This window comes from Brachycentrus maculatus, unplaced genomic scaffold (assembly GCF_059751285.1).
Source record: "Brachycentrus maculatus isolate JH-2025_06_01 unplaced genomic scaffold, ASM5975128v1 h1tg000176l, whole genome shotgun sequence".
NCBI lineage: Eukaryota > Metazoa > Arthropoda > Insecta > Trichoptera > Brachycentridae > Brachycentrus > Brachycentrus maculatus.
In genome coordinates, this window is record NW_028280928.1 from 2,699,131 (window position 1) to 2,726,709 (window position 27,579).

The 27,579-nt window shown below is 27.0% G+C and overlaps 1 protein-coding gene across 2 annotated transcripts; it reads left to right on the plus strand.

Annotated features, from left to right (window-relative positions):
- On the plus strand, positions 1-27,579 carry LOC148308131 (uncharacterized). Of its 2 annotated transcripts, XM_088262352.1 has the most exons (8): positions 1-115; positions 1,298-1,395; positions 7,274-7,297; positions 20,702-20,737; positions 21,393-21,544; positions 22,331-22,440; positions 23,292-23,394; positions 27,161-27,579. In XM_088262352.1, the coding sequence occupies exons 2-8, from the start codon at positions 1,305-1,307 to the stop codon at positions 27,185-27,187; spliced, it is 543 nt and encodes a 180-aa protein (XP_088118478.1). In that variant the 5' UTR covers positions 1-115; positions 1,298-1,304; the 3' UTR covers positions 27,188-27,579. The 2 variants fall into 2 exon arrangements, with proteins under 2 accessions (XP_088118478.1, XP_088118479.1); XM_088262353.1 differs by lacking the exon at positions 7,274-7,297 and having other exon boundaries at positions 27,161-27,336.

Here is a 27,579-nt window from a genome sequence, read left to right on the forward strand (position 1 = left end):
GTCGCTCTGCCCGCGTATATAAAGCGGGCGGACTCGAGAGAGCCCCGAGTTACTCCCAGACAAGCAGACCAGCCCAGCAAGACCAAAGCTAAGTCCGACTGCAATATCGCCTCAAGTTAGATACATTTTAGAATTTTAAATACAATATTTTTATAATTAAAATATTATTTTGTTTTCAAATCTAAAACCACAATAAATTAAATTAAAATACAACTTTTACTTGTACTTAATTCGTAATTGATTATTCAGTATATAATTAAAATTTTACTTTGTTTTAAAATCACTATTTACTTGTGATTTTAAAACAAAGTTTTATTTTGATTGTAAAATGGAAAATCACAAAGTTATTGCTTCGAATGTAAATTTTACAATATTATTATTTTTTTTAATTGATTTGGCAGTCGCTTAGTGGTAAATCTTTACTCTTTCACTTAAAATACGGTGTTTGAAAATGATGCAAAATGCATCATAATACGTGTCATAATAGATTTAAAGAAATATTGGATTTTACCTAATAAAAATTTCAAACAATAGAATATAATATAAAGCTGTAAAAAACAGTTATGAACTTTCTCAGCGTAAATTTGTTAAAAGATTAACTTTCTACATTTCATAGAAAACAGTTTTTTGTTACATTTTTTATAGTCATATTTAATTTATATTTATTTTAAATAAAATAAGTCCGCATTATATTTATTTTTAAAATATTTAAAAAAATACTTACAATATTAATACCGCTTAATTTTTTACGTCGAGGCATTTTCGTTATTTGTTTCAATTCAATTTTCATTTGATTTGTATTTGATGGTGAATTTCATTTTTTCTTCCTATTTTAATTTTATTTGTAATTATGCAGATTATTACTAATTCATAAAAGTTATCACAAAACATTCAAAATCGTACATTATATAAATTGTGTTTTGATTAGTAGAAAAACAATATTTGTATTCCTTTTTGCGTTTTAAAAAAAGTCGATTAATTATCGGACTGAGTTGAATCGATCTTTTTCTTTTATATTTAAACTGTCGAATATAGTATGTGGAAAAAAATCGAGTCTTTGCGTCTCAAATTCATATCATTGTTATGAAACATAACTTTTTTTATAATATATGTATTTTATTATTTAATATGTTAATATTTTTAAATTCTCAAAACGACTAAAGAGTTGTATAAAATTTATTTGATTCTGTTAAAAGAAATATGTATATGGACAACATATAAAAAATTTAAGGAATTTCCTTGGAATGACCTTCGATCGAAATTTAGTCACATTTATTACATTTTAATCTCATTACAGATTCAAGATGGCAAAGCTCTACAGCAGTCTCTGCGGAGCTTTTTTGACGAAAGCAATTGGACTACTTCTGGTTATTTACTTGGCTGAATGTGCGGCTGGTAAGGATATTAAACACATATTTATTTAATTTGTAAGATAAAGAATTTGTTATTTATTTTATCAACATACTGGATAACAGATCTGCTTATTTGACAATCTGTTCAAAATAAGTTCGTTTTTTTAAATATTGAGATTTTTACCGATATTCCTCGATGAAGATCAAAATTAATAAAACATTTTTTTTTATGTTTGACCATTTTGGCTTTTTAGAACAATTGGTAGCAGTCTTATGTTCAAATTTCTACACATAAAAATAAAACTCAGAAAACACAAAATTTCAAAAAAGACAAAAAGAGAAAAATAACCTAATTTAAGCGTATAATATATCGATTTATTTGGTGTTAAATACATATTTATACAAATAACCAAAACTAGACGCAGATTTATTTATATTGTATGATTTATTCATGCCTTTGTGTATGATCATGGCTTTTAACTTATCTGCGTAGATATGTAATTCATACGAAACATATCAATAAAATATTATGTCGTCTAGCGGAAGAATTAAGATTTAAATAATGAAAAAATAAAACAAATGAACTGTTAAATTTCATGACGGACTAAATATTGTGACCACTCTTCAGTCATTCTAGAGCAGGCCGGGCCAATTCAAATTGCACCCGGGCCGCATGCATGACCTAAAATTTCCAAAGGGCCGCATAAAGACTGTTATAATTTTAAAAAATATATATTTTTGTTTGTAAAAACGAAATTCATACGTATTGATTTTTTTGTAAGTATTATAAATACGTTGAATACAGAGGTAATCAGAAAGTACAATCATGGTAATTGTGTAAAAAAAAAACATTATTGCAACCACAGTTGATAAGAAAACACACATTGTATTTGTATAGTAATAAACATTTTTATCAATTTCTAACTATCAAAATTATTAATTAGGACACATAAATCAAACTATATTATCAGTTTTATCTTAAATAAAATTAAACAAATTTATCAATGGCCACTCTGTGCAAGATTTGAGTTTCTTTTCACCAGAATATATGCATTTTATGTAATTACAGACATTTTATTGGTTTTAATTACTTAAATATTATTTAAAATGTATTCTCAAAGACCCGATATTTTAAAAAAAATATTCGTCACACATGACCGCGCGCCGCACGTAAAGTCGCCGCGGGCCGCGGATTGGCCACCCTTGTTATATACATATACCTAGAGTACCAAGTGTAAAAACATATTTTTCTAATAATAAAATTAATAAATGCAAATTAATCATTAATAAATGCAAAAAACAAGAATTGTAATCCCTTTTTAACTAGCCTCAAATTCAGTTATTTATAAACTGCTTGTTTTTTTCACTTGTTGATGAGAATGTCTTTATTTCTGGTAACTACTCAAATAAACTCAAAAAGTAGTTCTGTACAATTGTTTTAATCTTGAATTTAAGATTTTAAATTCATCAACTGTTTTTCTTAATTTTTGTACGACAAAGCTTTCCCTCTGTTAATTTTTGTGTTTTATATTTTTCATCTCTCTAAACATACAAGATTGTAGATTCAGTAATTTGATACAATTACTTTTTAATTTGAAATAAATCATGAATTATGTAATAAAACACGCAAAAATCAGTTTTTTTTTTACTTTCTTCTGTTAATTTATAAATATTTATTAACTTAACCTACGTGAAGCCTTTGATTAAATATGGATTAAAGCAACATAAAAAAACCTTAAGGATTTCATTTCATAGAGAGAAAACTTATAAAGGATGAATATGAAAGAGTTCTTACTTATCAAAGTTTTTTAATGGATTTGTTACCTAAAAATGTATAATTAAAAATATTCATGATAGTATTTTTAATGATTATTTATAAAAGGTAACGTGTCGAATAAATATTCCCATTTAAAATAAATATAAGTCTCATTTGCAGGATCTGTATGGTTATCAAAATAAGATTATAAATATTCCATATATTCATCTTAATATCTTTTTTAAATCCTTTGAAATAACAATAAAAATCTTATAAAAACCCTTTTGGGGTACATCCTGTATTTGTGTAGAAAGATTATACGGACCCAAAATATTTGAAAAAAGAAAACGAAAAAAATTCACTGAAAAAGATATGAAATTTTTGGGATTTTCTTTTGAAATATTGGAGGATTTGATTAATCACGGTATTTTCATGAATAAATTTATGTTTAAAAAAAATCATTAGTACAAGATAATTTTCATATCTTTCTATTTTGAGTATACATTGTACACAATATTTTTTGTCCAATAAAATATTCTAAATTTACAGATCATTTAATGGATTCAACCTCGATATCCTAATTTTATATTTTACTTTGTGAATTTAATAGGTTGAATATCTGGATAAAATATTTGCGTCATATTTTCTTAAACACATCATCAGCTCGTTGAATGGTCCCGGTACACTCCACTATATAGTGGACCTAGGAGTGTTATATCTTTGTCCTTTTGCCCCTTTATCGTTATTATTTCGTTGAAAATTGTATCTCATGTATTTAACATTCCTTTGCTTGATTGAGATCCAGTAATTATCGAGATCTTCCGACACTTCCAAGTATTTCTTCATTCATTCTGATTTACATCCATGGTTTTAATTTACACACTTCTATGGTCTTTAATTTTTTCTCACTAGCTTTGAAGGTGCATGCTTACATTTGATTTTTAACTATTGGAAAAATCTATTTAAATCGAAAATGTATTTTTACTATTTAAAAAAGTCAAAGACCAAGTATTTTAACAGTTTCCTTAATTTATTTTTAAAAATGAAAAAAAATAATAGTACAACATTCTCGTTTATTTCGTTTACTAAGTATTTAAAATAAAATAAGTAGTTTTTCCAAAAAAAAACTACATGGTATTTTTTGTGTATAAGTAATTTTCGGGAAAAAATAAAAAGTTACTCTACAAATATGAAAAATGTAAGAGTTTACACAGTTTTTCTTTATATTTGTACATAATTTGGAAAGATAGCTAGTCTCATTTTCTCCCAAGATAAATAATTTATTCCATTAACAAACTTTTTGATAACTCGCCACATATAATAAAACTAGTTTTCAAAACATAGACATATTTAAATATTTATTTTTTGGAAAACATAACATGGTTTTCAAACAACAAACAGAAAAAACAACAATCTTTAAAATTTGTAACCGGTCAATGAAAAATATCAATTAATAGTTAAACTGAGTTAGAACAAACAAAAATATAACAAATTTTAGTTATATAATTTAAAAGATTAAGATTAAGCTGATTATAAAAAATTAAGCTGCATTATTTGAAGGGCCTAAACCCTGGATACTATATTAAAGTTTTTGACACTTTCACATTTGATACTCAACTGCCCGTTTATATTATTTTTAAATGTATTCCTTTTATTTTTATTTTTTTTCAATTTGAAACTGTAGACTGACAGTTTAAAAGAGAAGCTCTATAGAATTCCCACTTTAACATATGAACCACAAAATGCGAGTACCTCCCTGTAATCTACCCGGGATAATTTTTTAAATTAAAAAATTAAAAGCAATGAAATAATAGCATTCGAGATTTTTTTATAAGGTTTTTTTTCATTTGACCAATATTTTTCTACACCATACCTATTGAAAACCAAAATACTTAATTTTTGACATTGTAAATCTAAATAAGAGTTATAAAATATTTTTTAAGAATATATATTAATATTTTAACGTAAATAACAAGTATGTTTATGTATTTTATAATTTTACGTCGAAGAAACGTAATACAGTCAATTAGTTCGAGATTTAAGCCAGATATTATTTATTCATAATTATCACTATTTACTGGTCTCAGCAAAAATATTGCTTTGCTTATTTTTGGATTTTACCATGAGTTGGTAAATAAGCGATAAAGATGAGTTCTTGCAACTTTCAATATCAAATGTACACATAACACATACAAGAATTTCCCTTAACTACAAAATTAAATGCTTCTCTTATCTGCTATTTCAAAGTAACTTATGAAGTTTCTTCCTAATATATTTTTTGTAATTAGTAAAATATAAGTTAATCATTTAATATTATTAACTTATATTTATTTATTAATAAATTATAAGTTATTCATACATACACAAATAGATTATTTCTTGAATGTTTTTCATAGATACTTTGTGGCACATTTTATAAACTTTATAAAATAAAACAACTTTGTTTTAACCACTTTTTAATGGTACAATTTTTCCAACCGATTTCGACAAGAACCTTCATCATCAGGGTTTATGTACTAATTCTTAAACATTGAAATACGAATAAATTATTTCAAACTCTTATTTTTAAGTAATATTTTGATGAATTATAGCATCATACTTCGGGCTGCTTATATTAATTCCGGAATGTGTCGTAAACCAAGAATAAAATATTGCAAAATATTTTTTTAGTTAATTGTACACAAAAATTTAAACTTCCTAAATCCGCGAGATTTTAGATGTTTTAAAAGAGAAGAAGAACTTTTCATAAGCGAAGGTAATATGGAAGTTATGGCGTTTACAGGATTTACGAACTGGCATCGGCTGGCTTCAATTATCACTTTATACATTAACGTTTACTATTTTGCTCATTATTAAGTATTCATATTGCCTTAATTTTCGGAAGTTGTATAAAAGGAATCCACGAATAATTAACCCTTTATGCATTTCACCAGAAACTTAATGTCGAGAATTTTGTTAAGAAAACAATTAATAATCTCCTTAGACTATGGCTGAGAATTTTTTTAAAATTTATTTGGTAACCAATACTACATTATAAGCCCTGCAAATGCCTCGAATTCCATATTCTTCTCGTAAAACAAAAGTCTCTGTTGAGACATTTGCTAAATGAGACATATGTTGTTTTATCTTTAAATGTGAATTATTTCATTTTGGATCCCCAAAATATGACCTTTCATATTGAAAAAATCTTATCGAAAAACAATAAAATTGCTTAAAGTATCGAAATATTCATATTAGTATTTTTTTATATTTTTTCACAATTATTTATTTGTAAAGATTTTTTATTATTAGGTACGGTGATGTGTTCGCATTCATTCGTTTCGCTTTTATGAAGAAAAAAAATAACGAATTAGATAAATATTATTTCTAGTCTTACCCTAATAACACTTGAATTTATATTTATATAATTGGTTACAATGATTAAAGAAAACACTTGTTTTTTACCACTTGAGTTTTATTATTAACTACATGTTTCAGAAGTTAAACTTCCATCATTCACGTCTGTTATAGTTATTATACAGACCTGAATGATGGAAGTTTAACTTCTGAAACATGTAGTCAATAATAATATTCATGTGGTAAAAAACAAGTGTTTTCTTTAATCATTGTAACATGTCTTACCACAAAGTTAATGCCGAAACAATAAATAAAATATAATAGGTTGATTAAAAAAAATATAGTATTTAATTATTTTTTTTAATTGTTTAATAAAACCTTCAATATTATAATAGATTCCGAATAATTTGTCTGCTGTATATTAGTGTACCGTATTAAGATACTGTCTGTCTGTGGTAAAATACTTCATGTTAATAAAAATGATAGATAAGAATGTACATGATACATATAAATTTTGATAAAAGTATACACAATATAACACACTTTTAGTATAAGAAAATAAAACATGTCTCCATAAAAATAAAGTTTTTTTGTTACAAACTAAAATATTAATATCAAATCGGAATTTGAACGATATTTTTTTCTAGTTTGTTTTCGTCCATGAATTATTTATTTCAATTTTTCACCCAAGGAACAAGCATATTAATATGAAATTTTTGGGTTAGCTGCACATGTACTGAGAAAAGTCATCATAGACCCTATAGTTATGTGTATTTTAATGAATAATTATGTGTAATTTATATGTAACATGTTGATTTTGTTTCTTTAGCTCGCACTGCTGGCCATAAAAAAGGTATAATAAATTTATAAAAATATTCACCAGTAAGAACACAAAAGGCTTATCGAAAGAGGATAAAATTTACGTTTTAATTGCTCACTTTTACAAATAGACCTACTGACAAATCAAACCATATTGTTTTCCTAATCGGATGATTTTCGATTGCTTTTGTACGTATTCGTAAATTCAATAAACATTTACCAACCCTTGAAAGGGAGTTATATTTTAGTTGCCCAATTAATTATTGGGAAACAAAGCCTGTAAAATTAATTCAAACAAAACCATTTCATATTTATTTTTAGAAGTAATTTTAGTATTGTTACATGATAATATATTTTATAAATCGTTTGTTAAAAGTATAAAATATTTTGATCATTAATGGTTTAATTATTTACTGTGGAATATCCTTCAAGTGGTATTCTGAAAAATGAGTTACTATAATCATCTGATAAATAGTATTTACAAGTGAAAACAACTAAATTATAAATTGTAATGATATTTTTTTTTTGTACAGACATACGATTACTTTTTAATATAACTGTACTGAACAAGCGCTGACAGTTTTTTTGTTCAAAAGTAATGTTTTTTTTTGGTTTATTTTAAGTTTTTCTGTAAATATTTCCAAAACACTGTGTATATATCATGCTTATTTTATATCAAACATTTTTTAAATGTGCAAATTAGTACAAGAGAAAAAAATTACATTATTTAAATCCTCTAAATTTTCCTTTTGGTAAAATCACTCCGAAAGAATGAAAACTATTCAATAATTATTAAAACGATTGATGTTTCTAAATAACACCAATATTGGAAAAAAATTGCTTACACACAGACATATAAACATTTTTTTGAAATAAAACTGCCTACTTTTCAGCTTCTACTGTATTTATGCATATTGTACATACCTTCCCAAAAAAATGTTAATTTAAATAATAATAAGTAGTCAAAATACGAGTTTAATAATGAAAAATCTATTTAGAAAGAGTTTAAAATATATTTCATATGAAACTGTCTACTTTTTAAAAATCTTTGTAAACATGTTATAATTTCACCATTGTTCACAACGCCAACGGTTTGTTTTTGAAAAAATATTTAACGGTGTTTTTTTGTAAATATCTCAGTAACTCCTTAAGTGGAGAATTCAAATTATGCAACCAATCTATGATGCAAGTGTGCAATTTGATAAATAAAAAAAATAGTCACGTTTTACTAAAGTGCCCCATGAATTTGCAATATTTGATAAATTATCTCGTGATATTTCACGAAAACCCTGAAAAACCAGTAATTATTTTGACATCATCAAATTGACGGCTCCAGTTAATATTGCTGTAGCCCCCTTGTGGCAAGCATATGAAAATATTGATATTATCTTATATGTAATCAATCTCTCGGTAATCCATGGGACGTATTAGCCACCATATAACTTACGCGTGTTTATAGATAACCGCATAGTAGTATCCGATTTGATTATCTTTTACGTAACCCATGCCATAAACTAGACGGTGAAACGAGTAGACATCATTATTAATGTTCTATACTAAGCCGAACCCAATAAATATAAACTAATTATTATCACATTAAAGAAAGTTGATAGTAAAAACGATGCAAAGTAAAAAAACATTTTTATCATAAACTTATTTTATTAAGTACCTACTGGACTATTCATCTTATGGATGATTCGAGGGAAACTAATGCTCGTTATAGGTCTATCGAACATTTATCATGCATCAAACATCTACGAAGCATCTGTCTTTCTTATACGAAATAAAAAGGAAGTCAAAAAGGTGACCACCTGGCATTTTGCGGGCGTATGTGATCACTTTATACACTTGTGTAACGGTCACCATTTTGACCATTATCGAACACAAATGTTTATAAATGTTATATCGTATAAATGTTTTTAAGATGTTAGACATGTTAAAACGATAAAAAATCGAAAAATGGATTTCTATAATTGAATCCGCCTCCGTAGTAATGGTCAGCATGCTCGGTTACCGTTCTGGAGGTCCCGGGTCAATTCCCAGGGGGTACAAATAAATATAAGTGATATTTTTCACTCTAATATTTTTTCAATATTACCCTGGACTGATACCTGAAATAAAGGGCTGATCACCTTTCCTTCATGTGTTTACGATCATGATAACACTGTTTTTTTTTATGATGCAGTGCCCTACGCAAAATTGGGATGTGGATAAGGGTTTAAGAATATATGTAATGATAATAAATTCTATATGCAATTTTTCTTTTCAGGCGAATAATACAAATTTTATTCGGCCAATTTTCAGTGAAGGACATTAAAAATGTAGTCAAATATATTTTATTTATATTTGAAGTACTGTTATAAGTTAACTTGTTAGATATCTTATAAATATTGTAAAATCATCCCTCTATAACATAAAAGCAGAGTAAATATTAAAATAATACTGTTAATACGAATAGGACGGTGAATGTTCTTACGAAATGGACGGCAGTTTTTTGCCAATAGGTCATGCTGTTCATTAATTCACAACAAGAATTTAATTAGAAAACCAACAGAATACCCTCATATATAACATATATTTGATGATTGTTGACCCTAACAGTGTTTTAATTTTACTCAATCGACAGGATATAAATAAAGTCTATGATTATAATTTCAATTTGAATATAACTAGTGTTTTCATAAAGTCTGCTTGCTGATTTTACTGAGATCAATTTTCTTTCATCGCATCTTCCACTTTTTATAATTTGTTCAGACTTTATTATCAATATTTCAACTTTTTTAAAATGGCAAAAATACAAGAGTTTATTTTGCACTTGAATACTTTCCACTTGCTGCACAAAATTTACATGTTAACATCCCATTTATATTCTTGCAACACAGAATAAGGGAGCGAAATGAAGTTGAAGCATATTGTGCTACCGATTGAAAATTGAAAATTCACCATCACTGGGAAAATGATCATATTCTGCTCGGTATACTATAAGATATTATTTTGCATATTTCATATAATGCCATCGCAAAATATTCAACTCATCAATTAAAAAATTATGAGATAAAATTTTTTATAACATAATTAAACGTACCTCATCCAATTGATAAATAATTGTAATTAGTTTATTATTATTATTATTTATGTACAACGTGCAAATATATATTTTATAAAGCGAACTTCACAGACAAGAGACATAAAATGCCTTGTGTGCATTTCAGCAAAAAAAGATGCATCTGTTTTCATAAATTTATGTTTGTTTGTTTGAATTTGTGCGTATATATTTTTAACGAATTAATAAATTACCGCCAAAAAAAAGTAATAAATGTTAATCATTATTTTTTTATTATAGCCTTTTTACTGTTTTAAACCTTGTTTTTGTAACCAAAATATGTTTATAAAGTACATGGTATAGTAGACAAAGCATTTTAAACACAGTTTAGTGATACCGGATATGCCTAGATTCCGGTTTAGTTTTCCATCGCTAAGGCAAGATGAAATAAACTTTTATTATTATTATTTATCTTTTATTAAATGCAAATTTTACTGTTTCGATCTTTCGAATATTTCTTTAGATATAAATATTGTTTACATATAAATATTTATTCAGTGTATTTTCAAAAAGTTTCAAAAAGTATTTTTATCTCAACATAGATTACCATTCTACCTACTATTAACAACCACATACTCGTAACTCAAATTTTGAAATGTGATATACACAACTTTGGTCGTTAACCCTGTAAATGCCCAAACTTATATAATAACATTTCAATAAACTTCTTCATCTACGCTAAGAAATCTATACAATTGTTGATATGAATAATTCCTGAGTGGATTAAATCCATTATTTATGAAAAGAAAATTGTAAGACACTCGAAAATTTGTGAATTTCATTTAATGTCAAATAGACAAATATATCAAAAGCCATAAAGAAGATTGAGGAAAACAAATAGAGTCTAAAGACAATAAATGTAGGTAATTTGTGTCCTTTTTGTAGGTAACAGAAAAATATTATGTCGTAAAAAAATATTAAAGACAATTTGGCTTTACATTTTGATATCTCAACAAAGATGAAGAAAAATATGAAAAACTGGGTATTTACAGGGCTTTTGACCTGTCATAGGCTGGTTAGATGATCACTTCACACACGTGTAATAAATATACACCATTTAACCCAAGAATGACAACCACACTACTCAAATTTTTAGAGCGCCTTCATACATCCTAAATCTCAAGTCCCATAATGTTTGATTTCACGGGCGCCATCTATAAATGGTTTGAAAATGCTTTAATTCAGCAGAGATCCTTTTACAACATTTTGAGTGTGTCCAAATACTTGTTCACAAAATTTGGATTATCTCCAATTACAGGAGTTAAAAAATAATCATTATAATAATAATAAGAAATCCTTTTATTTACTTAAGATATTTGCATGATCCTTAACTGATTTTAAATAATGGGAGATGCCTGAATACATAATTTGAAATTTTTATGCAGCTTACAATTTGACCAGTAATTTGTTATTCATAATAGACCAGTAATTCTTGCTCACAAATCTGGGTTTCTCCGCTTAATTTTACATTAAATGTAAAAATAACTCCTGAAAACCAGATTTATGAACAAGGATTTGAATACACCTGAAATTGATGGCTTTGTATTTTATCAACCCCCTCAAATGTATTTAACATCAAGCACTTACATAAAATGTTGTCAGAAAGTTTTCAGGTCCAAGTTTCGGCAGTGAAAGAAATTGACAGATCATCTCTGAGGACATGAATCAAAGTGTAAATCTCTTTCGCAATAAAATAAATAAATTTACTTGTGTATCACGTACGATAAGTTCACAAATCTTTTGAAATCTATTACCAAAAAAAAAGTTGGCAAGAAAAATACCTCAATATAACGACTTACAGATACAGATTTCTCAAAAGTTTCGCGAGGGCGGACGTGATGGAGATCAAGGGGGTTGTTTTCGCCTAAAAAGTTTTAAATTTTGATTATCAGTTTCACTCGTGTACAATTTTTTTAAATGTTATACTTAATTCGCAATTGTTTATTCAGTATGTAATTAAAATGTGACTTTGTTTTAAAATCACTATAATGGTGTGATTTCAAAACAAGGTTACATTTTAATAAAAAAATGGAGAATCACTTAGTGCCCCAAATATAAACTTTATATATTTTTTTGACATCTCATCAAAAATGAAGAAGAATATGGATGTCTAGGTATTTGCGGGGCTGACGACCGTCATAGGCTGGTTTAAGAGATCATTTTACACACGTATAACGAATGACAACAATAAACAAATTAATGATTGACAACAACAATATTTAAAAAAAATTAACTTCTAGACATATTGATCAAATTCGTAACAAAGTATGCGCGAGTTCACAATAGATATCTATGGTGGGATAAAGAAAGTTTTATTAAGGCGAGACCCTTTTCATTTGAATGATTTTCAATTTATAATTTGACCAGTTATGTCCACCCCCGTAGTGTAATGGTCAGCACGCTCGGCTACCGTTCTGGAGGTCCCGGGTTCGATTCCCAAGGGGGGTAAAATAAATATAAGTGAGTTTTTCACTGTAATATTTATTTAATATTACCCTGGACTGGTACCTGAAGCGGAGGGCTGATCACCTTTCCTTCATGTGTAAACGATCAAGATAACACTGCGTTTATATGACGCAGTGCCCTTTGCACCATTAGGTGCGGATAAGGGTTTTATTATTATTATTATGTACAACAAGTGGAAAAGTATTTTGACAAACTTCAAACGTTGTAAAGTTTGAGAAGCTTAGATACAAATTCCCGTGATATTTAGCCATTATGGGTATAAACTCTCATCTGTGATGCTGATTGGTATTATTTAGAGAAAACGCAATTAACAGTTTGGATGTCATTGCAAATTCTCATAGAACTGTATTAAACTGAGCTAAACTTAACGATCAAAATGTGTAATTTCAAATAGATAATTGCATGGAATACACATCAAATAGATTTTGTGTTGCAAAATGTTCCCGAGATTAAGCTTTTAATATACTTGTTTTCCGCGCAACAAGACTCAAAGAGTTCGTTTAGGGGATGTTTTTCCCTCATATTTCATCATTTTTTCGTATTACAATTTTTCCATTAATACTTTTTTGTGGAAACTTATTAAAGGCATACAGGAAGAAAAGGGGTGTTAATAAGAAAATACGGGCGTTAAAAGTTTATAAAAACTTTTATCGTGAGGATTTTTACCTTTAAAATTAAACATAAAAAACTATAAACATGTTTTTATTTTTAATGAAAAACGATATATTTTAGTAACGCGATGTTATGTGTATCTACGATTAAAGTTTTACGAATTTCGTATTAAGGCCATACTCGCTTATGCTCGTTAGCTTCCGGCAATGCAGAGCTGGACGTCAGGTCAAAATAATTTTATAAGAATGTGCATATTTTTTTTTGTTTTGTGTTTTTTAGAATGTGTTGAAAAAATTTAATTTAATAATTTTTTTAACTCCTTCAATTTCAATAACTGTTTTCTTTTCAAAATCACATCTTTTTTTCGAAGAAAAACTTTTTTTTATAAAATCAGTGTTAATTTTTTTTTAATGTTACTTTTATTAAAAGAAAATTTAGTTACTCTTTACCGAATATTAGGCCTTTATGTTATCTTCTGATCACAATATTTTTAGTTTATCTTAAACTTTTATCACATTTTCTAGATTTCCTCAGCTTAAAGTTACTTATATATACTACTTCTTTTGCCATTACTCCGTTTCCTTGCAAGGGTAGGCAGAGGATGGAACGCCATACCCTTCCATCTTGATATTCACTCCTAGTTTCCTTCACATCCATACATCTAGTCAAACATACCCTCAGATTACGTGGACTTTTGACACCACCAGATTTTATTGATCTGATTGTGACAAGTCTTTTTCAGCCATCCTCGTTCTGTTCTCCCGATCACATTCGCTAAATACACTTTCTAAGTCATTCTCCATTCACTCTATATGTCCACACCGCCATGAAGAAATTTTCTTAATCTGTTCAATTATCCCTTTTTATATCACGATTTTTACTATTATTTTTACGTTTATCTCAATGTAGATGAAAAAAGAATAAGGAAGTATTGCTTTTTACAGGGCTTCAATAAATAATTTAGTATTGGCATTCGTCTACACTTAAATATTTTTATTCTTTTATGTAACAATAAACTTACATTAAACTTATCACTAACCCAATTCTTTTGATATTCAACATCCGTATTGGTCTAAAAAATCTACATTTTCAATATATTGAAAGCTGTCCCACCACATGCCCAGATCTGATACAGAAGCATCTAGGCTTCCTGACAGATCTGCTCTTGCTAAGCAATTTTTTTTAAACTATTTTGCGAAATTTATTGAACATGTGAAACAATATAAAAACAATACATTTTCAATAATGTATATAAATAGTCATCATCATTGATTATTAGTATTAAACCAAGATAATTTAAATTAAGTGTTTGGTAGTGAATAAAGTTAATGCCAATAATAAGAACAGGTTTGATTTGAAGTTAACAGAACTGCAAGTCATACGTAATCGATCGTAAGTACCTATTACAAATCGTTCATAGATTCGAAGCGTCTTGAAATGTTTAGCTTTGGGAAAACATGTGTCTTGGGAAAACTTACTCATCTATGGATCTCACGTTAACTTGAAATAGAAACATATCTACCCAACTAGATATATAATACTACGGTTAAACGAAATGATATCAACTTCTATTAGAATATGTAGTGTAGAATGTGTAGTATAGTGTGAAGCAATACTTATGAATACTCTCCTTATCATTCATCGTTTACTTTGTGTAACACCACTTAATATTATTAAGTTAACAATGAATGATAAGAAACACAAAGTTAAAAAATTTGTAATGTACAAAATACAATACGTTTAGTATTTTTTTATCAGATGACGTGTCCGTAAATTCGAACAGCCTTTTTTATATAAACACATTTCGCTCACTCCTTTCAAGAACGTCGTAAATCAAAAATCGTCAATTTTTAGTTGTGAATGTTTTCGGGATGCCCAGAAAATGTACTATATCCCAGCAAAAGAGGCATATTTTTAACATAATATTTACCCGCTACAGGGCAGAAAGGGTTGCTTTTGCATTTTGAAGAAAATGTATTGTATAATTATTTTTTTTCAAATATACTAAATATTTTTCAAATGCAGAAAAAACCTTCAGGTTTTAACCTAAACAGATCTGTTGCACAGTAAAAAGTTTAAAAAGTGGCTTGATATTTATTTTTAATACATTGTATTATATTTTTAAACTTTAAAAAACGTTCTCCTGAAAAATCAAGTTTTTTGATTTATGACGTTCTTGAAAGGAGTGAGCGATTTGTAAACATACAGTCTTAATACAAGAATTTGTATATTTTTTCAATTTTAATCGATTGAACATTATACAAAAATAATTATGAAGATTATCAACTTGAAAATACTTCGTATGGATGTTGTCGATGAAATAGACGTTATCGATAAAGAAAGGAGAAAGAAAGAGGGTTGTCGATAAGAAAAGAGGGTTGAGATGGTTTGGACTTCAGACATGTGAAACAAATGTGTGAGGATAAACAATAAAACAAATGAATAGGGCAAATAAGATTGAGGATGTAAATGAAAAAATCGGAAAAGTTATAGATTGCCATAAAAAAATAAACTTAGAACAAAAAAAACAGTTTTTTTCTATTCAAATAAGTTTTCTCAACACAGTTCTTCAATTATCGATAAAATTAGGAAAAGTGTGTGGAGAGGGTTGAGACATGTGAATCAAATGGGTGAAAAAGAATAGTAAAACATATTTATGAGGTGAATGTGGTTGGTAATAGAAACAGAGGAAGACTGAAGAAAATAAAATAAGAAATTAAATATTTTAAATACTTGTACGCGGGCAGGGTAGAAGTCGGAATAATCAGCGAGTATGTACGAGGAGATGGATATGCATGAGGAAGAGGGGAAGAATGTTTCCAAAAACAGAGTGATGCGGCTTTCATCCTTTTTACCTACTCTTGCACGCCAGTGGAGTTATTCTTAGTTCAGTATATATGGACGATAAAATTGATATAAAACACAAATAAATAAAAATTACTATAGTAAATAAGAAAGAACATTATTCGAAATGATTAACTTTTTTTAAAAATCGAGAAACACTTTGCTTAAAAAAATACTAACATGGAGCTAAAAACATAATAAATGTATTGAAAATTATGTTTACTTAAAATTATATATAAACGGTTTAAATGCTTCGAGACACCACACATATTGTATGCCTATCAAGTTTCAGGAACGATTGTAACATAATAAAGGCGGAAATGTTAGCTTTCATTTATGGCGTACAGACGTAAATACGATCATTTTCAGGAAAGCTTTGCCCATTTTGTAACAAAAAATTATACACATAAATCGAAACCTAATTCTCGAAAAACTGTTATGAGATGTTTACGTGTTAAAATTCTGTATGCAATAGCTAACCCAATCTAGCAAGATTACAGTAAAAATTACTGTTTTCTAACTATACTTTATCCTCCCTTTCTTTATACTCCTGTCCTTCATCTTTTACCCTAAGGTCCTTTACTTACTTCAATTGTATTCTATCAAAAACTTAGACTCCTAGATCCAATTATCTGGAGCGCAGTACGTTTATTTGTTATTTATACGTTTTATCATTATTTTATTAACGATTGATTTGACACTGAATTGACGTAACCCTCTGCGCCATATATTATATATGACTGTGTATGTACTGTATATATATTTATATATATTTATATATATATATATATATATATATATATATATATATATATATATATATATATATATATAAACCCTTATCCGCACCCCAATGGTGCAAAGGGCACTGCGTCATATAAACGCAGTGTTATTTTAATCGTTTACACATGAAGGAAAGGTGATCAGCCTTCCGGTTCACGTACCAGTCCAGGGTAATATTGAATAAATATTACAGTGAAAAAATCACTTATATTTATTTTACCCCCCTTGGGAATCGAACCCGGGACCTCCAGAACGGTAGCCGAGCGTGCTGACCATTATACTACGGAGGCGGACGTATATATATATATATACGTATATATATATATATATATATATATATATATATATATATATATATATATATATATATATATATATATATATATATATATATATATATATATAACGTGGTAATATTTTCCTTTTGAAAAGTGTAAATAATATGTAAAGTGGGTGTATAATAATAAAATAAACAATGTGTTGCTTTGTAATTAAAGTTTATTCTTAATTTATCTTTATAATAATTTTTATATCTATCTATCTATCTATCTATCTGATTCTGACAGTTAATAATATTATCGGAAGTCTTTTGTTTTATTCTGAGCGACGCATGCGGCATCTGGTGGTAGAACTGTTTTATGTAGGTACTTTTTGTAAGTACTTAATAAAATGTATAGGTAGGTACCTAGTTATTTTATTACATCTCCCCCCTTGGGGATGAAAATTCATAGTAAAATTTTCACTCGTCCTCCGGATCATCTTCTTGTAGTGAAGGGACTGGTATAAGTTTAGTGATATGAAAGAGTTTTTTTTTCTTTTTCCTTTCTTTTTTTTCTTTCTTTTTTTTTTTTCTTGACCCTTTTAAAGTAGACACAGTTTTTTTTTAATCCATTTGTTTTTTTCTTTTGAATTCCTTCATTTTTATTCTGATCTCTTAAAGTATCTTCTAATTTAACCAAATTTACAACTTTTAATTGTTTATCTGCATTTTCATTCGAGTTTAATACTGGATTCCTGCTTAGACAATCTACTTCTAAATTCTTCTTTCCTGGAGAATATTTTATTTTATCTTTCGTAGAAGATTTTTCTACTTTATTTTTATTTTCATTTTTCAAGCACTGTTTCTGTGTTATTTGTATGTCTTTATTTTTATTCTGATCTTTTAAATTATCTTCTAATTTAACCAAATTTACAACTTTTAATTGTTCATTTGCATTTTCCTTCGATCCTAATACTGGATTCCTGCTCATACAATCTGCTTCGAAATTCTTCTTTTCTGGAGTATATTTTATTTTATATTTTGTAGAAATTTTTTTCACATTATTTTTATTTTCATTTTTCAAGCACTGTTTCTGTGTAATTTGTAAATCATCATTTTTATTATTAATCTTATCATCCTCCTTTGTTTTAAACCAGCACGTTGCTTCAGGGTGATATCGAGTTCCCTTATTTAAATTTTCACAAATCTTACATGGACTTTTATCTTTAATTTTATCACAAGTTCTTAGATTTCCACGTCTTCTTTGATTATCTTCTAATCGTTTTCTTTGATCATCTTCTAATTTTTCTCTCTCACTCCGAACATATTGTAGTAATTGTTTTAATACATCTAATGTTTCATAATCCATTTCCAATTAACAAAATTGTCGTTTTATAACGTGGTAATATTTTCCTTTTGAAAAGTGTAAATAATATGTAAAGTGGGTGTATAATAATAAAATAAACAATGTGTTGCTTTGTAATTAAAGTTTATTCTTAATTTATCTTTATAATAATTTTTATATCTATCTATCTATCTGATTCTGACAGTTAATAATATTATCGGAAGTCTTTTGTTTTATTCTGAGCGACGCATGCGGCATCTGGTGGTAGAACTGTTTTATGTAGGTACTTTTTGTAAGTACTTAATAAAATGTATAGGTAGGTACCTAGTTATTTTATTACATATATATATATATATATATATATATATATATAAATATATATAAATATATATATATATATATATATATATATATATATATATATATATATATATATATATATATATATATATAAATATATATATAATACATATATATATATATATAAATATATATATATATATATATATATATATATATATATATATATATATATATATATATATATATATATATATATATATATATATATATATATATATATATATATATATATATATATATTTATATATATATTTATATATTTAAACATATAAATGTATATATTTACATATTTATATGATAATTCTTCCATCTTCCAAGTAACCTACTTTTGTGGAAAAATACAGTTCAAAATGTATTTTTTCAGACGCCAACCACAAATCCATCTACACATATTTTTGTAACATAAAGGGTGACATTTCGACCTGAAACGAAGATGAAAAACCATTTGTTTCAGGAAAACAAAAGTCGATTTCAACGGTGTTCTTCTGCATACAACGTGACAGAATAATGTCGGTCAATGTTTCATCCCCCTTTCAAAAATATTTGATCGAACAGTTTTTCTATTCCATTTTTATTCCACATTAGTATTTCCTTTTTTGCATTTTACGATACGTTATAATTAAAAGTTAAAAAAAAAATATATATGTATTACATTTTGTATAAATATATATTATATAAATGCAAAAAATGATCCCTCAAAGGCATGGCCTGCGTGTGGGTAAATTATGTAATATTTTTTATTGCAATAAAGGGTACTGGAAAAAATACAATAGATATCCATATATTTTCTTTTTAATTTCTGTAAATTATATTTGATAATATTCTTCGAATATCTTTATTATCGAAATATATTCATTGATGATGACATTTCCTTGATTTTTTATAAAATGAGGCAAATTTAACAATTAAAGTCAGCATTAACTTGGCTCACTTACTTATGATTAAATTATTTAACTTAAAGTATAACTTAATCAAAAACTTTCACCTAACTAACCGTGAAGTGTTTCTCGGTAGAAGTAAACAAAGAGAATAGAATGCCGCACCAATAAGTTTTATTACAATTTTATTTCACTGCTGTTTTAATTTTTCCTCCTTCTCATACATAACCACTGATTATTCATCTTCTGACCTATACACTTCAAGTATTTGAAGTATCTAATCACTCGAGTAATCTTTGATCGTTCTCTTTTTCTTTTTTCAACTTTTTCGTCTTTTCTTTGTTCTTTCGTCGCTCATTTCTTACCCATCTCAAAATACCTCAATTAATTTAATCAATGATGCTTATCCTAGCTTTTGAGATTTTAGTATTTTATAAATATACTAAATACCTTTATTGATTTTGAATATTTTGAATATCCTTGCTTCACAAGCGTAGAGAAATAATAAAAAAATATTGTAAATATGTGCTTCCTATTATTTTTAATTAAACTAGATTAAGACACAAATATACCAGGTTTAGATAGAAGAGCATATTTTTTGTTGTTGCTTCATACCTTTGTAAAACAAAGATAATATCGGAGGTAAGCTATTAATGTTTTTGTGCCTCGTAATTTATTGAAATAAATTTTATTTTGCAATGTCATTTTTAGTTTTGCAACTATAATATTTTCGTTTTGACTTAACTGAAAAATTAATTTTAATATTTTTTTAAATTATATTCCAGGCTCCTGCTTGAGTTACGGACATTCTTGTTGGGGAGGTAAATTACCATTTTTTTCTTGTCATATTTTTTTTTGTAGTTTTGTTGTATAATCAAGATAGTTTTGATATTTACGATAGAACATACTTCAAAAGAAAATTTCTTATTAAGGAATTTGATTTTTTTTCCATTTTCTTATTTTTATTCACAATCTTGTCTGCCTCTATAGTTAAATACTTAACCCTATTCAATAACTAAGCTGGAAATCCCGGGTTCGATTCCCAGAGGGATTTAAATAAATGTAAGTACCTAAATCATTTTTATTAAATGTAAGTAAATTTTAATGAAAATAAGGTTGAAAACATTTTGAGTGTGTTCATTAATAATTTTAAAGTATAAAATAATTTTAATTAATTGATTTGGCCATCAATTTTAAAATAATGTTTTACTTACATACGGTGTTGAAAATAATGCGGAATGCATAGAAACACATGTCACAGTAGATTTTGAGAAATAGTGGTATTAACTAAGTAAAACATTAATAAAAAAATTATAATATTAATCTTATAATACCCTGGACTTGTGTCTGAAGCGCAGGAATGTTAACCTTGTGTCAAAACGATGTAGTGCCCTATGCACCATTGGTTACGGACTAGGGTTAGAATAAAAACATTAGAATATTTGGTGAAGTTTCTATGATTTTTTTTGTATTCAGCCCATGGTAAGCGTAGTTCATTACGCGCACAGCAGTTTGGGGTGCCGCCTGAAGTTGTGCGCACATCCATCGGAGATCGACTGTTCTTGTCCCGTCTGCTGCGACCCCAACTGAGAGATGCCGACCTTCCCCTTCTCGCCTTCGCCCTAAACGTAAATACAGCACTTTATAATAACCGAAATAGCCCTTAACCGAAATATGCTGAAGCTTTTTTTTTAATTTTATAAAATAAATAAAACTGTTACTTTTACTTGACCAATTTTATCTGTAACTACTATTTATCCAAGTGGTTTCGACAAACACCTTGTCTTCTTTAGGGAAATTTTAATTTCATTTATTTAATGAAGTTTGTAAATTTTGCCAAAAAGAATTAGGAAAAAATATTTCACAATAAACTTTTTTTAATTGCTTTTTAAATATTATTTTTGACATCTCATGAAAGATTAAGAAGAATATAAAAGTCTGGGCATTTACGGGGCTGACGACCATCATAGCGCCGGGTTTAATATTTAATACTTATGTAGTTATTAATAGAGCAAAAATAACATGCAATCTTTTTATACCACCATCTAAATCACCCAATCGAAAGGTTGCTGAAAACCTTAACGTTAACTAATTTCCAGAAAAAATCTGTTGTTTTGTGCACTAGTCAAAAGATGGCAGTAATGTTTACCAGTTATTTATTTCAATTTTAAGCTACGCAATTTTCTACTGATTTTTTAAATTATCTTAAAAACAAATGACAGTAAAAAAATATAATGATACTTTTATGATTCCCTTAAAAGCGCTAAAAATTCATTTGAAATTATTAATATTTAGAAGAACAAAACTAACATGCAACCTTATTTTATCGCCATCTGAATCACTCAACCAAAAGGGTGCTGAAAACCTGAATGTGAACAAGTTTCCTGAAAATTTTCTGTTGGTTGTGTTTACAGCGCCAGTCGGAAGATGGCAGTAATGATTTATACCAGCACCGCAGAGTTTTACAGGAAAATGCAGATTCGACAGAGGAAAGAAGAGATTATTTCCCCGGAAAAGTCGTTTCGTAAGTACATTTTCGTTCATCAGTATTTCATTTATTGAATATATATATATATATATATATATATATATATATATATATATATATATATATATATATATATATATATATATGTATTATATATATATATATATATATATATATATATATATACAAATATATATATATATATATATATATATATATATATATATATATATATATATATATATATATATATATATATATATATATATATATATATATATATATATATATATATATAAATATGTATATATATATATATATATATATATATATATATATATATATATATATATATATATATATATATATATATATATATATATATATATATATATATATATTTATATATATATATATATATATGTATATATATATATATATATATATATATATATATATATATATATATATATATATATATATATATATATATATATATATATATATATATATATATATATATATGTATATAAGTATTTGGACACACTCTAAATGTTGTCTAGAAATTGATATCCATACACAATATTCCACGTACTGGACGTTACTTGATATGGTTACATATTGATTTTATGTTATTCATAGTTACATCAGGTTACTTATCTTTCTCCATCAGTGACATCAGGTTACTTATCTTTCTCCATCATTCTTTGTGTTAAACTATGTATATAGACGAGTAAGAGTGAGATGTAAGATAATTAGAGGATTTGATCGGATATAATAAACCTATTGCCATCTTCAGTTATGACTTGCAAAATGAAGCATCAGTTTTATAATTGATATTTGGTGATATTTCCTTTTTTCATTATATACATTTTTTTATTTTTCAGATCAGAAAACATTGAAGATCCAATGACCGACGATAAAAGTCCGTTGGACATCCTTTACTCAGATGATGCAAGATCAGACAAAGCAAACTTTCTGCAAGCACTGGTACATAATATGATTATGATATTAACATTTTAATACCTGTTTTTTTTTACTTCTCATAATTTGGTTATGGCTTTATTTGAAAATTTTTTCTATTTTTTTTCTTCTTAATTATATCTGCATCTAATGGTGTACAGGATACTGCAACTTATACAAGTCGCTCACTCCTTTCAAGAAAGTCATAAATCAAAAATCGACAATTTTCAGTTGTGCATGTTTTCAGAATGCCCAAAAAATGTACTTTATCCCAGCAAAAGAGGCATATTTTTAACTTTATATTTACCCGCTACAGGGCAGAAAGTTTTTTTTTTTCATTTTGAAGAAAATGTATTGTTTAATTATTATTTTTTAAATACTAAATATTTTTCAAATGAAGAAAAAACCTTCGATTTTTACCTTATCTGTTGCACAGAAAAAAAATTTCAATAAGTGGCTTAGTATTTATTTTTAATACACTGTATTATATTTTTAAACTTTGAAAACGTTCTCCTGAAAAATCAAGTTTTTTTATTTATGACGTTCTTGAAAGGAGTGTGCGAAGTGTCTTGATCAGTAAATACTTAAAGGAAAAATGATTAACCTTGCCAGTACTCCAGTAAAGGGTTTTATTTTAAAATAGATTAAAATAATTTATATAAGTTCCAAAAATTTGATTCGTGCAGTTTTGAACAATGGGTCGAAAGAATGGTGAATGTTACACGTGAATAAAATAATAACAAAGTCCTTTAAATACCCAAACTTCCATATTCTTCTTCACCTATGTTTATATGTCTATAAAATAACTCCTAAGTGGAGAAACCCAGATTTGTGAACAAGTATTTGTACTCACTCAAAATGCGTATGAAAATGATATTTGGAAATGAATTTGACACAGTTTTGAAAACAAATTACTAAAATTAAATTATACTGACTAAGATACGGACATTCTTGTTGGGGAGGTAAGTTACGTATTTTTTCTTGTCAAAATTTTTATTAGTTTTGTTGTAAGATAAACAAGATAGTTTTAATATTAACGATAGAACATACTTCAAATGAAATTTTCCTATGAAAGAAATTGTATTTTTTTTACATTTTCTTATTTTTATTTACAACCTTGACTTGGAAACAAATTTGACACAGTTTTGAAAATAAATTGCTGAAATTAAATTATAATTTCAAAAAGTTCAGTAATTTATGATGGTATGTTGGATACCTTATCAAACAACATCTCTTCCCAAATCGATAATAAAAATGTAACTCTTCCTTCGTGAAAAGTTACAATTTTGGGATTCGTGTTTTTTCCTCGCAATAAAGAACATAAGGGGAAGTAAACAAGTTCTTTCTCTTGATATTTGATTCAATAACAATAGTAAAATTCCGACAGCTGTCTGCATTCATCGGCACGATCTCTACTCAAATTCATGGACATTTCAGAAACGTACTTGCCCATCTGTTTTAGAAATTTTACTTTAAAAGATATTCGTTAGTTATTTTCATTTTGTCGTCATATTTTTTAAACTTCACGTACTTTACGAATGTCCACCTCCGTAGTGTAATGGTCAGCACGCTTGGCTACCGTACTGGTGGTCCCGGGTTTGATTCCCAAGGGGGGTCAAATAAATATAAGTGATTTTTTCACTCTTATATTTATTCAATACTACCTGGGACTGTAACCTGAAGCGGAGGGCTGATCACCTTTCCTTCATGTGTTAACGATAAAGATAACACTGCGTTTATATGATGCAGTTCCCTATGCAACATTGGGGTGCGGATAAAGGGTTGAATGAATAAATGACTTTACGAATACTTAACATTTATTTACCCTTGATATCTCAACAAAGAAAAAGAAAAAAAAATATGTCAAAGTATTTACAGAGCTTACGAGCTGTCATAGGCTGGCTAAAGTGATGACTTTACACACTCTAACATTCACCATTCAACCCATGATTGACAGCCACACTACTCAAATTTTGTTGTAATAATTCAGATCATTCAGATCATAACGTTTGTAAATAGCCAGACTTTTATATTCTTCTTCATCGTGTCAATATCAATATAAAAATAAAATTACTAAATGGACTTAGCCCAGAGTTGTGAACAAAAATTTGGACATACCCAAAACATTGTCGATATTTGAATTTTTAGTAAAATTAAAGATTTTATCAATTATTTACAAAAAAAAGATACACATTTTTTTGTATTTTATTGACTCGTCAATCTTATTTAAAAAAAGGGAAAAGAATATAAAAAACGTCAGAATGATGCATTATACAATTTAGCTCGTCCTATAATCTAGAATCTGCATTAAAACAGTACTTATTTTAATTCCATTCATACATTTATGATTTTAAGACGAAAACAGCTTATTTAAATGGTTTTAAAATAAGCTGTTTTTGTCTTGTAATGTTTACCTATATAAATTAACATATTTCGATTTATATAAATAAAATGTTCAACTTTTATTCAGGTTATTGAATATGTATTAGAGGGCTTTTGTACTGAAAAAAAAAGAGTTTTCGGAAGTATGAAATAACAACATGATTAATTAATTTAAAAAATACGTGTCCTATAATCTTTAAAAAATATTATGTCAAGACTTTTGTATTTTATGTCCATGGGAAATACCACGTTCATAAGACGGCCTAGTTTGTAATATTCTGAAATATCCCAACGAAAGCAAATCCAATATGTCTTGAACTGACTTTCCAATTTTTCATCGTATTTTTTTTCATTAATATTGAAATAACATTAATTTTGTCAAATAGTTACGCTGTTACTTTATTAATTACAAATTTTAATTTATTTTACAAATATTTAACATTTTTTTTTCAACAGCTTCAAAATGTTAAGATGTCAGGAATTAATGAAAACTTTTATGCCATATTGGATTTTGGATATGAAAATATCACGTTTTAAAACATTTAAATCTATTCATGGTAATTAATTTTTTATTGAAATATTAATTAGAGCGAATGAAGTATTTTTTAAAATATCGCCCTTTCTTTATTTGACAAATATCGTAAAAAAGGGTGTTGAGCGCAGAATTTTGGATAGTGAAAAAAAAACACGAATTTCTTTCTTAAATTGATATAAATTTAGGGTTATTCTGTTGGTTTAGTGACGTACGATTTTTCATTACAAAATACAATAAATAAATATTTTATGTTAAAAACACAGTTATCTGAAGTTGTCTGAAGTACGTTGTTAAAATGATAACTATCGTATTCAATCGATATCCTGAGTAGCTTAGATAATTTAACAACTTAAGTATTATGAAATGATTTTCTGAACATTTTTTACCAAACCTACATATCAAACGACCCTCATAACATACATTTTTTTAAAAGAGATTGGACTTTAAATCTCTAGTTTTTTTTTAACTTTTAAAATGAAATGTTTATAATAATATTGAATAGATATACAGTTTTGACGTTTTCTATAACGCTTCTAATATATGTATGTTTGTATATACTATATGTGCATTAATATACAATTTTTTACATTTTTTTACACTAACACAATAGTTGATAATAATGACTTGTTTTGAAAACAAATTACTTACATTAAGTAAACAAAAAAATTATTAATAGTTCAGTTTTTCACCCATTTTGATAAATATCAAAATGGGTAAAAGAAATAAAAATAATAATTTTCTACTAAAAAAGATAAATAAAGGTCTGAATGTGAATGGTTTGATTGGAAAAATAAATTGTATGGAGATGAATAGTAAAGAAAATGGTACTAAATTTGTTTCTTTATAAAACGCTAATCTTCATTATTTTTCTTTCAGAAGGAAAACAACGCTGGGTTACCCTAAACGAAACATCATAAAATTAAGTCTTCGAAATTTAATGAAATATCATTGAATATATTTAAATTTTTTGCCATGCAATGTTACAATGATTTTTTAAATCTTCAGAAATACAAATCACAGTAAACATAAAACATTGATATTTTTTGATTCTCTTAAAAGTGCGATATTAAAGTTCTTGGCTGGGTTTAAGATTTCACTTTTAAAAGAGTTGACATTAAGTTTTTCTCTAAATTAAAAATAGTGTTAAAATAATACTTTTCTCGTTTACTTCAAAAAATTCGACATGCCATGTCAAGCTTATATTAAAATCAACATGTAATTAATTCAATATCGTTAATCTATTTAAATTTAATTAAATTGTAAGTCTTGCAATATGAATAAATGTGAAAACAGTA